General features: G+C 43.8%; 1 protein-coding gene across 20 annotated transcripts in view; it reads left to right on the top strand.

Moving 5' to 3' along the window:
• Positions 1-13559, top strand: part of LOC119439997 (calcitonin gene-related peptide type 1 receptor-like) — a 400718-nt gene that overhangs the window by 379221 nt on the left and 7938 nt on the right. For 10 of the 20 annotated variants that reach the window (XM_049661302.1, XM_049661299.1, XM_049661298.1 and 7 more), the window contains 6 exons: positions 5906-5997; positions 10369-10495; positions 10594-10747; positions 11192-11258; positions 11758-11824; positions 13207-13292. The exons of 4 other annotated variants lie outside the window; for them this stretch is intronic. In XM_049661302.1, coding sequence (XP_049517259.1) covers positions 5906-5997; positions 10369-10495; positions 10594-10747; positions 11192-11258; positions 11758-11824; positions 13207-13292 — 593 coding nt within the window. The remainder of the gene's footprint in view (positions 1-5905; positions 5998-10368; positions 10496-10593; positions 10748-11191; positions 11259-11757; positions 11825-13206; positions 13293-13559) is intronic. 6 more of the 20 variants (XM_049661300.1, XM_049661290.1, XM_049661287.1 and 3 more) reach the window with 5 other exon arrangements.

Here is a 13559-nt window from a genome sequence, read left to right as displayed (position 1 = left end):
TGCATGAATAACACTTACTACTGATGTGTTATTCATTACGAGACAGTTATGCGACGCTAAATAACTCTTCTTAGGAGCAAAGTTGACGTGGTCACGATTAGCTGGGTTAGCGAAAAGTATACTTGCATGTCGTCACTGCAATGACTTTCTTAAGGTTGTTGTAGCTTTGTCATATAGAAATACTTTTCGGTTCTATAGCTCTTATAATAAGCTTGGTATTTTCTGAGTAAAGAATATATTCTTCGAATGGGGCTGATTGTGGATCATATATCTAAGTTCTAAACAAGAACGCCCAAGAGTCGTTGGTTGTGGTATACACCTACCAGTTTTATATCGTGATGATGAGGTTCCACTGACGTGTAAATATTTTCCTCGATTATTTCTGTAGTTAGTGAATAGCGTTAGCACCCGACCGCGAATACCGTAGTGCTTTTATTGAGCAGTGTAGCGTGGTTAAGCATATCCAGCGCTTTTGCGAGGTTGACAAATATAGCTAATGTAAGTAATAATTGAAATATTTATTTAGTTTTTCTACGATACTAAACAGGAAAAATTACGTTCATTTTCCCTTCATATAGCCGTATTGCTCCTTTGTGTATAAATTGTCTTTTTTTGACAAATTTATTGAACCCACAAAACAAATCTTTACTACAACTTTCCCGAGTGCCGACAGAATGGCTGTTGGACAATAATTATCCAGTTAAGTATGCTTCCTTTCAAGAACATTGGAATTGTCTTGCTGACTTTAATTTTCGAAAGAAACCAACCAGTTTCCAAACAGTTGTTCATAACATGTGCTACGGTATGAGTTAGTGTAGAGTAGTCCTTTGTAAGTCAACTGAGAAGCCATCTTCACCCATTCGTATTCTTAGGCACGATAGTTATGTTGCCTATTTCTGGTGTAGCTTTTTCTGCGACGTATAGTAGCCTATATCCGCTTGAAACTGGGCTTTCTGAGTTTGTTCGTCGGTCCATTGTAGCCGTTAAATCGTCAAAAGTATGCTACCACCGTCGCGCTGTCGTTATGCAGACCTCACCCTGAGCTTAACGCTCGCCATATTGCAAAAAAATCAATCTTCTCCTAGAACCACTGTCTGCGGGCATGGAAACAATGTTCCTGCGATAAAGGATTGTTGGCATCTCGGCGCCCTGTACCTACGCAGCCCCTACCTATACTCAGCTGCTCTTCACCTTGCAATCTCAACATGTGCGGGGTTTTGCGCGCTAAACAGATTCTGAAAGTGATGGTGATTTTGCAGGTATTTCAAAGGCCATACAGCAGGCAGTAATATAGCGGACGGAGAAAACCTTATCCCAGTATGGCGAAGTAATTTCTCTTGATAAAGTGGCGATGTCCCTTGAGAGGGGCTTCTACGGTTGCACTAATTAAGATGCGAGCCGGAAAACAACTCATACGCGCTGGTTTTTCTTTGGTAAAGCTTCTCTTAGAAAAGAGGAAATTACCCAGGGATGTTATCTGTTGTCAAAACGTATTGAAGCTCCTAGAAATGAAAAATGAAAAAACAAAAACAAAACGAAAGCTTTGAACTAATGCACTGTTCCTCAAACACACAGTGACGCCATCGCGCTTTGGAGCCACAAGGAGAATGAAATAAACCAGGAAGCCGCGTCCCTGCAATAAACTTTTGCATATTGTTAATACCCACGTGTGGCAAGCAGTAATCTTTGAAATCATTGAACAATCTATAGAAAGATACGCGAGACGTATGTTATTATTGTGCTGTTCATTTCTTTTACTCTCAGCGCAGCACGCATTGTGTTGGCTGTTCAGCGTGCTTGCTTTCATGGATCCCCAATACGCTTAAAAGAACGCGTCAAAAAGTTTAGAATACATTTCATTAAGAACACGCCTGCATATGAGTACGCCGTGTGGGAGAAGAGATCACTGGTAGCGTAAGTGCGATCTTGCTCGTTTATGTACGTTGTGTGTGTGTACATTTTAGCACAAGATAAATATTTGAAACACATCAAAAAGAGGTGGTAGCGAAGGCAAGTGCATTATTCATCTTCTCGTTCAATAAAGAAAGCGAGAGCGAAATATTGTACTGTGGGCGCGTGCCGGCCTCTCTTGCCTTCTTTGAAGCATTGTTCATCGATCAAATTACGATGAGGCAATCATAGCATCGTCGTTCACGTGTTTTATATGCAAAATTTCCTGCTCTGCGAAACAGCGCCGATCCATTCTGATACGCTTCCTCATTTTTGTCTTTTTATTCTCCGCCCCACTTAGCTCCGATTTTTTATTCTGGCCTTACGCAATTATCCGTGTGTGCGAACTACGTGTTTACCTAGACGATTTCATTTTCTTTTATGCATTTTCGGTTCAAGTGCTCAGTTGCAAGAAAGTAGTGTGTGCACTGTGTACGAAACAAAACGCATAGAACTCTCTGTTAGGAGCAGTAGTAACAACTTAGTGCCGTCGAAACGATTTTCTTTCTTAGTGCATAGTTTCTTTCTTAAACATATTTGGTTGCTTAAGCACGTAACAGAATTCGCCCACCCTGTGACTTACGCCCTGAAACTATAAACAAAAAGAATACCTCGACACTTTTTGCACAATGATGGTTTACAGCGCCTTGCGCACGCACCCAATGACAAATCAATTGAAATCGGTTGATTTTCAAATATTCTAATTATGGGCACATAGGCAGATAATTTGCGATTTCAAAGCCAAGATTAAAAGACAAATTGGCGTTCCCTGAGCGCACAATTACCTTAAATGATAAAGAAAGTGAGCCATGCATTTCCGTCTTAGCTAAAAAATTACCTATAACCACTCGGCTCTTTGCTGCGATTCCCGCTTCATAGAAGCATGCGGTACCCTCCGCGGCGCGCCAGTGGCTGTGGTGTTGCATGGCTCAGCTCTAGGTAGCGAGTTTCATCCCGCGGCCGCTTTGCGATGGGGGCGGAATGCAAAAAATCTCGTTTACCGTGCATAGGGTGCATGTTACGCAAACCCAGGGGGTCAAAATTATTGCGGAGCGCCAAGCTATGGCGAGCCTCGCAACAAGATCGTGGTTTCAACAAGTAAAACCCCAGAGTTTAATTGCTTTTCTAGAATGAAATACCTACCACTCATTGTCGGAAAGCTTAAGATTTTTCGGCTACTGATTATACGTACAAAACACGAGAGAAGTATTAGCTGAATAAGGTAGGCATATGAGCGGCGCTTGGCTTTCACAAAGTGCTCGTTACTGCGTCACGTGATGCGGGTTTCTCGCAAAGCGAATGCACTGCATAGTGCTCGTCACGCGCGCATGGAAAGGACGCCAAGCGTAAGCTCTCTTGACTTAAATGCTGCTCAAAGAGTCAACATGAGCAAGAACTTGCGCGAAATTGTGGAGTTATAACCTCACAAAAGACCCCGATTCATATCATTTTCATAAAAGTCTCTCTATCAAAGAAATGAAGGGCTTTGTGAAATTGACACGGAATGCGCGAACTGCTGATCGTGTTAATCTATGGGAATATCATATTTATGTTTGCAGATTTATGCACCGTAATCTATATGTTCTTCCTTGTTTAGTAAATACACTTGAAGTATATCAACGAAAGTCGTTCAATTTCACGAATTTACCGCCGGCTCCTTGAATGTACTGAAAATATCCCCCAACTTATGTGAACAGCGATCGAATCGTTTTTCTTGTGGACTTTGCCTTACAAGAGTATACAGCTTGCAGTATTCAAGACAAAAAGACATAAGAGCTTGCCTGGTCTTTAAAACAATAACGCTAGTTCATGAAAAGAAACATGATATTGATGCAAATTGATCTGTTAGTGAACTTCCCATTGGAATTCTTCGTATTACCATGTTCACGCGCTCTTACCTGCAGGGACTGAAAAATAGTTGTGAACAGTGTAGAGCACTTCTACCATTGCAGTTCATGCGCATGCATCAGCCATTATGTGGAAAACTGATGTTGATGCAGTATGGTTGCGATCGGTTATATTAGGTAACTAATAGTGCTTGTTCATTCCTTGAAGTGAATAACAGCCGTAATCGTGCAGTTGCATGAAGCTTTCTGGCGTGAAGTGCTTGATGTGTGAAGGTGGTGGCCCTAAATGGGTGCTTTTTGACGTTAACCTAATCGTCAAATGGTGTCTTGACAGCAACAGTGGTTATGGGCCCATTTTTCTAAACGCTTTGATGACCGCCGCTGCATGGTGCCGCTGTCTCCGTCGCAAGAGTCACAAAGTGCTTTGCTGAAATTTTATAAAGAATAAAGAAAAACAGTCACACTGCCTCCTGATGATTCAGATTTCATAGCCACAGGTTGCCAGTAGAATATTGTACGTCTCAGCCACTCTGCTTTCTTACTTTCTTTATTGCAGGATTTCAGCAAGGCACTAAGTACGTAAACATTATGCGTGTAATAAAGTAGACATAATACATACATCATAAAAAACAAATCCTAAAACCACCAGTGACATCATAACTAGCCCCGTCGTTTAAATTGTTTTAAAGGTTGCCAGTGGTTTCATGCTGGTTTGCAACACCGGAAAACAAGTAAACCTGGCCTTTCTTTTTTGTTTCAAGTGTAGTGATGAAGAAGAACAGGGAGCAAGCAGTAGTGGGGCGCTCTCATAGATGCAGGACGCGAGCGCAGATCACGAGCTCTTGGCGCCGAGACCGTTGTTGTCTTGCGACTGTACTGGTTTTTCGCCTGCCGCTTGCCGTCAGTAAATCTCCTTATCACAAGTTACATCTTAGAAACCAGTAGTGTGATCTAGGAAATGAATCCTGGCTGACCCTCCATCTGCTGCATTGCAGCCATGCGGAAGTCCATATACAGTAGATATCAGGTTGCTTTATAAGCCCAAAGGGTGTTCCATCTTTATTACCTAATAATACATGCCAGATGCCATGGAGACCTGCAGAAAATAATTTGTTATTGTGGACTGCTAAGCGTCCTAGAAGTAAGCCCTTATCTAGCCACGAAGAGAAACGTGATCAATTATTTTGGATTTCTTACAAATGAAGCAGTGTGAACCCCATGACAATATATGAGCAGTGTGGACCCCACGACTTCGAAGACAGTCATGACCAAAAGCATGCCTGTGTGTAATTTAAAAAGAAAGTCGTTATACTCGGTGGCACCCGCTACATTATTTTAACCACTCCTCCGATGATACAGCGAAGAACACGGCGAGTGGGCAATACTGTGTCTGGCTTCTTGAGCACTTGTTAAGGTGATGGGCTGACGCTTTCTTCTGCAGTTTATCTTTAATCCAGCGCCAAGCTCAAAGAAAATAAACAAGATAGAAGCGAAAGGCAGGATAGGAAAGAGGCAGACGAAATAGTCGTGTCTATCCGCCTTTCCACCACCATTGAGAGTCACCTATTCGAATAAGATGCACCACCGACTATAGTTCCACCTTCTTCACGGAAAGATATGCCCGTGCATATTTATTCCATTTGCATGTTTGTGCCCATGATGTTTCTTCCATTTGTCCCCACAGATGCCGCAAAAAAAGTTGCAAGACATATGAGCATTTTAATGCACTAGCTGGCGCGTCACGGCTTCGCCTATGGGCCCTGGAACGTTTTTTTACAACGTTGCTCATGTGTTACTGTATTTGCTACATTTACTATGGTCAGCTTGTTTTACCATGTTTCTTTGACACGGTAACGTTATAACATAAATGCGGGAACCTGCCTTCGGAAAGCATCACGTAAGACTTCCGATAATCACATCGTGTTTCCACGTATAAATATAGGCAAATATCGTGGAACCATTACGCGATTGCCAATTTTCATCAAGTATGATGCGGTAAATGTGTCGAGGTATTATAAAGACTAAGAGAACGCTTTGCTTGGTAAAAATATCTATTTTTTCCGCCAAAGTATCGGTGCATTGTAATGTTCTCTTCTCTCCTGTTTCAGTTCCGGAACTTGGTCAATTCCCTGTACGTGACAGGATACTCCATATCGCTCGTCGCTCTCCTCATATCAATCTTCATATTTTGTTACTTCAGGTGAGTACTTGGCATTAAGCTAGCTTGTATTTCACCTAAATAAGTTTACCATATCTGCAGTAAAAAATATAGACGGAAGTGCACGTTCGAACCACAGATAGTCCCGTAGAAGTAAATTTAATTACGTTGACTGGGTAAACGGTCGTATTTGGTAATGTACATTACAGTTTATGTGTATGCCATCGTCCACAACTAAATTCACTGCATAACAATGACCACTCCATCTCATGTTCTGTCACAGCTATCTTGCTTCAACCGAGCGCACTGAAAAAGCACTCATTTCTTAACCTTATGGCTCTAGCAAAACTACTATCGCGGCCCCCTTGACTACCCACTTGAAATATCAGAATGAAGCGTCGTCGAATGTTTTAGGTTTTATAATAATATGCGACAGGCCCCCTTCCAGCCACCTCTTTCCTTCGCCTTTCTTGTCGAATAGAGACTGCGGTTCAAGGTAGCGTCGACGGTAGTGAGCACACCCCCCCCCCCCCAAAAAAAAAAAAAAATAGAAAAAAAAGGAGTGATCGCTCTGTATGTCTCATGATATAGAAGCTCATAATGGGTGTGCTGGTCTGGGCTGGTTGGTACATCATTAGGACGGGAACAAACAGCGCTTGGACGGGACGAAGTGAGTACGACAGACAAAGCGAGGAACTAACAACCACTGGTTTATTGCAGGGAATGCAATGTATACAATACATAGGCTCAGCGCAGAAGGCCAGAAAAACACGGTTTCTGCGCCGGGAAGGGAGTGAAATCATGACATCACGCGCGTCGTCATAGCAGACTATCATGTTTTTACCAACTAGTTAATCTCGCAGCTATGCAGAGAAACAGGGGGTACGCTGATGCAGTAGTTTCCGTGCGATTGAATGCAAAACGCTTCCCAATTCTCACGTGCTCTTTGTTTTGTATATCTACCTAGTATTATACAATCTTTAAAGAGAGGTTTGCAGCCGCATTCTTTGCAGTGCTGGGCTAAATGGCTGGGTACAGACCCTTTCATTGCGTATGCATGCTCGCTAAGCCGGTCATTAAAACATCAGCCTGTTTGGCCAATATAGCAGCGTTTGCACTTCAGCAGAATCTTATAAACAACTGCGGATGCGCAGTCAACGTAAGGTTTTGTGTGTTCTTTCTCACATATTATTTTTCTGAGGCCTTCCTTGTTTACCTTGCTGTATAGCGCCGATAGCTTGTCTCTTGCGCTGAACAGAATGCTTGTGCCTATTTTTCTTGCGACCTTTTTTTTAAACTAAGCGAGACCCCATGGACATAGGGTATGATGGTTGTGCTCGCATGAGGCCCCTTGTCCTAGGCGTGGCGTCCTGCCCTCCCTCTAGTCAGCATCACCAAAAGCCTTTCCGAAACACCCGTCAGCGGGGCCATAGGGTACCCAACCTGGATCAGCCGGTGCACTTGGTAAATGAAGCGACTAGCCACCCGGTGGTGGCACGAACGGGTCAGGGCTGCTCTGAGACATGAGACGGCAATGCTTCTTTTAACTATTTTGTAGCGTTAGCTACACTGGCCTAGCCAATCCCGTTTCGCGCGGCACATCAAGAGCCGTGCCGCGCATGCGCAAGGATCAGTGATGTCACACGGCTTGCGCACCAGAGCCACCGGAGCCGGCACCTCTCGCGCACTCCGCCGCCGGTCTGCGCATTCCAGAGGAGTGACGTCGTAGCCGTGGTAGACGCACTGGCGCCGGCGCGCGCTCGCTGTGCAGTCGCCGTCTGACACTGCGCTGGAGCCGCTGCGCTTCTGACTGGCGTTTGCCAGTGTGGTATAGCCATGGAGAAGGAGAGCGCAAATGCTGCTCAACAGCGCAGAAGAACGGAGAAGCTTGACTCATCGGATCCCGAAGTAGTTGCCTGGCAATTAGCGGTTGAGCGTAGGAGGAATGAACAGAAGAAGGCTAAACGTGCTGCGGAGACACTGGAGCAAAGGGACGAACGTCTAGCAAAGCGGCTTCACCAGGAGGCTGAGCGACGTGCCCGACCACCCCTGCAGCAACAACAAAACGCCGTCGATGACGTCAAGGCTCGCCGATCGACTGAATATACTGTGAAACTCAGCGAAAGCGCCAGTGCGACTCGGACCTTCAGTTGAACCTTTGCTAACGCTACGTATATCCTGGCATAGCCGAGCTAAGCCACTGCAACAACTTTTTTGAGTGGGCAGACGTGAAGGGGAGAATACTTTTCCTCGAGTGGGGTTGTGTGCCCAGCATACGTCATCCCTTTCAAACAATATCTCTAGGTCCAGAAACCTTATCTTATATCTGAGGCATGCGCGATCGTTTGTACGAAAGGTTTCATTCGCGATTGAAATATGTCGAAAATTCCATTTGCAATTGAGAGGTGGCATGTTCTGCAAGTTCTGTGTAGCACTAGGAAATCATCTACAAAGCGAAATACATTAGTAACGCTTGTGGGTAGGAGAGAGCCCATGATGCTTCTGTAAAAGCGTGCTAGCACAAGGTTGCTAAGAACGGGAGCGATACAGGATCCACTGCACATGCCGTCCGGCTGGATGAAAATGGCACCATTGTAGCTTATGAACGTCGACTCGAGGTAAAAACTAAAGAGCTCTAAAAACTTGTGAACCTATATGCCACATGCATTCTGAAACTTAGTGGTCCCATACCTATTAAAGCAACGGCTAACTTCATCACACACGAGGTTGTGGGGCAAACAATAGAATTCTTTCTGGCCATTTAGCCCAGCACTGCAAAGAATACGGCTGCAAACCTCTCCTTAAAGATTGCACAATACGAGGTAGATATACAGAACAAAGAGCACGAGAGATTTGGGAAGCGTTTTGCATTCCATCGCATGGAAACTCCTGCGTCAGCGTACCCTCTGTTTCTCTGCATAGCTGTGAGATTAAGTACTTGTTAAAAACGTGATAGCCTGCTATGAGGACGTGCGTGATGTCATGATTTCACTCCCTTTCCGGCGTGGAAACCGTGTTTTTCTGGCCTCCTGCACTGAGCCAATGTATTGTATACATGGCATTCCCTGCAAATAAGCAGTGGTTGTTAGTTCATCGCCTTGTCTGTCGTACTCACTTCGTCCCATCCAAGCGCTGTTTGTTCCGGTTCTAAAGCGCATACGGTTTATCAATTCGTGAGGGGCGCAAGCCAAAATATATTTAGATAGGATAGAGAATTTCAAACAACGCAGACCTGGAGCCCTATAATGTGAAGCTACTCCAATCTGTTTTTATTACAGTCTCCGGACATCAAATTTACGTAATAGCCGACGCAAGCATAGGGCGGAGGCCCGCAGCATGTTTTTAACAGGCCACTGAAACGTTCTCTTCGCATATAGAAGGTCGCTTTTGTTTGCTTCCAAAGCGAATAACATTGCCTCTCTTGAAAGATAGTTCTTACCAAATTAGCTGACCAGCGACGAATATCACGCAGAACTGGAGAGGGTTTCAGCGAGGCTAGGTTAGTGCAGTGAACGAAGATAACCAGGTGAGGAGGGCAGTGCCCGCGTCGGCGATTGGTACGCTTCTCCTCGCTTACCTGTCGGCGTCGGGTAGAAAATCACGGCGGCGGGAACGGAAGGGTAAAAATGCCGCTAAAACGGATCCTCAGATAAGAAAAGTTGACCGAGCGATGTCGTCTACGTGCTGAAAGAACTCGAAAGCTTTATATTGCCAGGAAAATTTTTTTATTATACGCAAATATATTCATTTTCTCCGGTAGCTGCGAGTGCCAGTGCCAGAGCGATCGCGGGCAGTTATTTTCTATTCATTTCGGAACGGGGAATTCTCCGGCTATTAAAAAAATCAGTTTTGCTGGACATATTAATTCACCTTAATGCGGACACGCCACTCCGACGTAATGAGTTTTCGTGGTTTTGTGGCGTCGCGTGACAGACAAGCTAAGTCGGCGCAGCCCGAAATCATTTGACCAAGAGCGGAGGGCTCATGTTAAAAAAGGTGTAGAATCGGAAATGATTTTTTTTCGTCGCCGTAATCAAGCATATTGAGCCGTGTACACGTCTTATCAGATGAGGAGTTTCCGCGGTTTTCCTGACTTCGCATGACAGACAGGCGAAGTGGGCTGGACCCAAAAAACATGTTTAACAATCCTGGAGGGCTGATTGTAGAAATGGAATAGAAAAGTTTGGAATAGCTTTACGTTAGAGTGCCCCTGGCTCACATCGCGCGAATTTGTCGGTAATGCTTAAATACACGTGAGTACTGAGATGGAGAAGTGTGCAAAGCATAAGCGGATATATCGTTAGATCTCATTATCATCTCGCATCGATATCTATATTAAATGCGAAGGAGATATTTGCATTCTAACCTTTTCTTGCAATAAAGAAAGAAGAAATGTCCCTTTTCTTTTCGCAGAGCACTACGCTGCCGGCGGATTACTATTCACAAAAACTTGTTTACATCGTTCATAATTAACAACCTCTGCTGGATTTTGTGGTACATCAACGTCATCGCACAACCACACGTTATCGAGGAGAATCCGGTAAGGCAGCAATAAGCAATGTCTCATCTAGTAAAGCGTGAATTGTATTCCTAAAGGATATATTTCATATACTGAGGCATTTTCGCGCACTGTTACAGAAATGGTGCCAGGTTCTGCATGTGGTGACGCAGTACTTTCTGCTATGCAACTACCTTTGGATGTTCTGCGAGGGCCTGTATTTACACACGCTGCTAGTTCTTGCATTCATCGCCGAGGACAACATCATTAAGTGGTTCTTGCTGATTGGATGGGGTACGCACGCTGTTTAAACGTTCTTTTTCGTCTTTTCTTTCGTAGCGTGAATGTGTACAATCCAAGCCCAAGAACACGCGGTTTAAAAGACTGGTTAACGTGAGTGAGTGAGTGAGTGAGTGAGTGAAAGAGTGAGTGAGGAAGGAAGGAAGGAAGGAAGGGAGGGAGGGAGGGAGGGAGGGAGGGAGGGAGGGAGCGAGCGAGCGAGCGCACGCGCGCGCACGTACCTGCATGCCTGTGTGAGAAAGAGGAAATATATGAGCGCGTATGTATGTGTGAGAAAGAGAGAGTGCGAGCGTGTGTGATTACGTGTGAGTGATTGAGCTAGTGAGCTGTGGTCAGCAAACAAATGTTACGCAGATAGAGCGAATTAATGATTGCTGTACTAATAATTCCTAAATTCTAACCCATACTATATCGCAACAAAAAATATTGCATGCGCAGGTTTCCCTTTGATTCCAGCCATTGGTTACGGAGTAACCCGGGGCCTAGACAATGAAGCATCAAGGATGTGAGTACTTGATTGTCATTATGCCTGTTTTTCTTCTATCATTGCGTTTAAACATAAATGCAGTGAAACCTGAAGCTATTTGTTCCTCGCCATTCTGTCGCTATCACGTAAACGGTGATTCATTTTTCATAAAAGCAACGCCACTAAGAATACCGCCGTCTTGAAGGCATAAACTTTATTTGTATGGATTTTCACGTCAGATTTTCAAGTTAAACATCTGGGCTTGTACAATTGTCCCGAAATGTAATAGTGAGAGCATATCATATGATATCATATAAAAACCTCCGAAAGCCAAAAGCGGCAAAGTTCTGGTGAAACTTGTCTACGCTTTTGAGATGCGTAAACGTTGTCATTGCGATTCTGAAGCTTCTAAAAATGTGATTCCTTAGTGCCATCGATCAAATGCAATGTCAATGTGCTTACGACACAAACAACTATATTTGCCGCTTTATATTTCGCTGCAGTGCTTGTCACTAAACTTTGTGCAAACTGTCTTCAGGTGCTGGGTTGAACACGACGTCTGGTACACGTACATACTCAGCGTTCCCGTTTGCATCTCAATACTGGTAAGTTGTTTGCTATTTACACCTTTATGTGATGGCTCTCTTGATGTGTAGGCCAGTAAAACCGATTAAGAATTAATTTGCACACTTTACAGCCTAACCATACCCATATTGCACAATCATACGGTGAGATGCATATGCCACGCAGTACATTTAAACTAACACGGCCGGGATATTTCGGCGTGCCTTCGTTGACGATGGTGTGTAAATTTTACACTGTGTGATTACCGCGTTCTTATACCACTCAAGATTTCTTGAATGTTGGTGTTGTTTCATGCAGACAACGCGAGGTTTTCGCCATCGTGATACCCCTCGTGTTGGGAAGTGTGAACTTGACGTTGCAAAGGCTCCATTCAGAAAATGCGTCTGAAATGGGTTTCTGGTGGCTTTTGCTTCAACACAGGCATAAGATTGAACTCGTGCGCCTCATGCAAGTGGAATTAAAACTTCAGCACATTATCACCTGGAGAATTGCGTATCACTATCTCATGTGATGTTTTAATTGAGCCAGGTGCTTTTTGTATTTCTTCTTTTAGCTGCACTAATTAAAAAAATTGCCTGTGGGAGAAAGCACAATTGTAACCCTTGAACTGAATTACTCGATGACGTGACCATTATTTCTACGAAAGATCAGAAGGCCTAATTCAATAACATAATCACACTAATAAATTTTCAAATAACTTTACGGCACACATTGCAATTTAAGAATTGTAGGCAGCGACTTCGCAAGGCGTATCCAATTGGAATGAACTCAGAAAACTGCACCAGTTTCGAGATATTAATTTTCAATATGTCCGATGAAATGCCTTGCAATTCCAGTTACTTTTGTGCTTCAATGCATAAAACAGCGCTTTCTTTATAAAAGTAAATTGAAGAATAGTGCATTCTGGCCGCAAGGTTGACGCGCCGGCGTGTATCTTGAAACCGGTGCCATCCTCAAAATTCGTTCCAAGTGGAAATTCGGAAATTCGCTCGCTAAAATTCAAAGGTGGGAATATGTGCCAATAAATAATTATTAGAAAGGTAATTAGTGGAATTATGTTGACTATTCAATACGCACTCCGATTTCTCTTAGGAGTAATGGCCGCCTTAACGAAAAATAATTATCTCAAGGGTTAGAATAGCGCTATTTCCCACAGGCAATTTCAAAAATTTTGTGTAGCTAAAGAAACACCCTATATACAAGTGTAAAAACCTTTTTCTTCCACAATGAAATCGTGTATAAATTTCAAGACTAGCCCTCTTCCGCAAGTGAACATCACAGATCAGGCATTTCATTGAGTCGGAACAATATTTGAAGCAAAGTCAAGTCTCGAATGCCTTACTTTTCCTGGGTACGACGTCATGCTGCGACTTATGTTTGTGTTGTGTTTTGGACTATGCAGTTGAGCTTCGCATTTCTCGTGAACATAGTGAGAGTCCTGGTGACAAAACTTCGAGCTGTGAACTCTCCTGACAATGAGAGCACAAGGTAAGCTTCCACCTGGTGAACCAAATTGATTTTCACGCGAACGCCGTGTTTTGTAGCACTTGCAGGGAAGGCCGGGTGTTACTTTGCCTACCATGCATCTCTTCAATGACAGCACGGCCATCGGGTTGGTGCTTAGCGTTGTGCAGTGCCCGTTCAAACTTAACGTGTTCAAAAGAAAAAGATCGGCCTAGACTACGCAATTTTGTAGACGTACCCATTGCTTAAAGGCACACTGTCGAGAAGCAATAAATTCTTTAGCTTGCAAGA

The sequence above is a fragment of the Dermacentor silvarum genome, chromosome 2 (assembly GCF_013339745.2).
Source record: "Dermacentor silvarum isolate Dsil-2018 chromosome 2, BIME_Dsil_1.4, whole genome shotgun sequence".
Classification (NCBI taxonomy): Eukaryota; Metazoa; Arthropoda; class Arachnida; order Ixodida; family Ixodidae; genus Dermacentor; species Dermacentor silvarum.
Note: the sequence above shows the minus strand (reverse complement) of the source record. Positions and strands in the feature narration are given on the sequence as shown.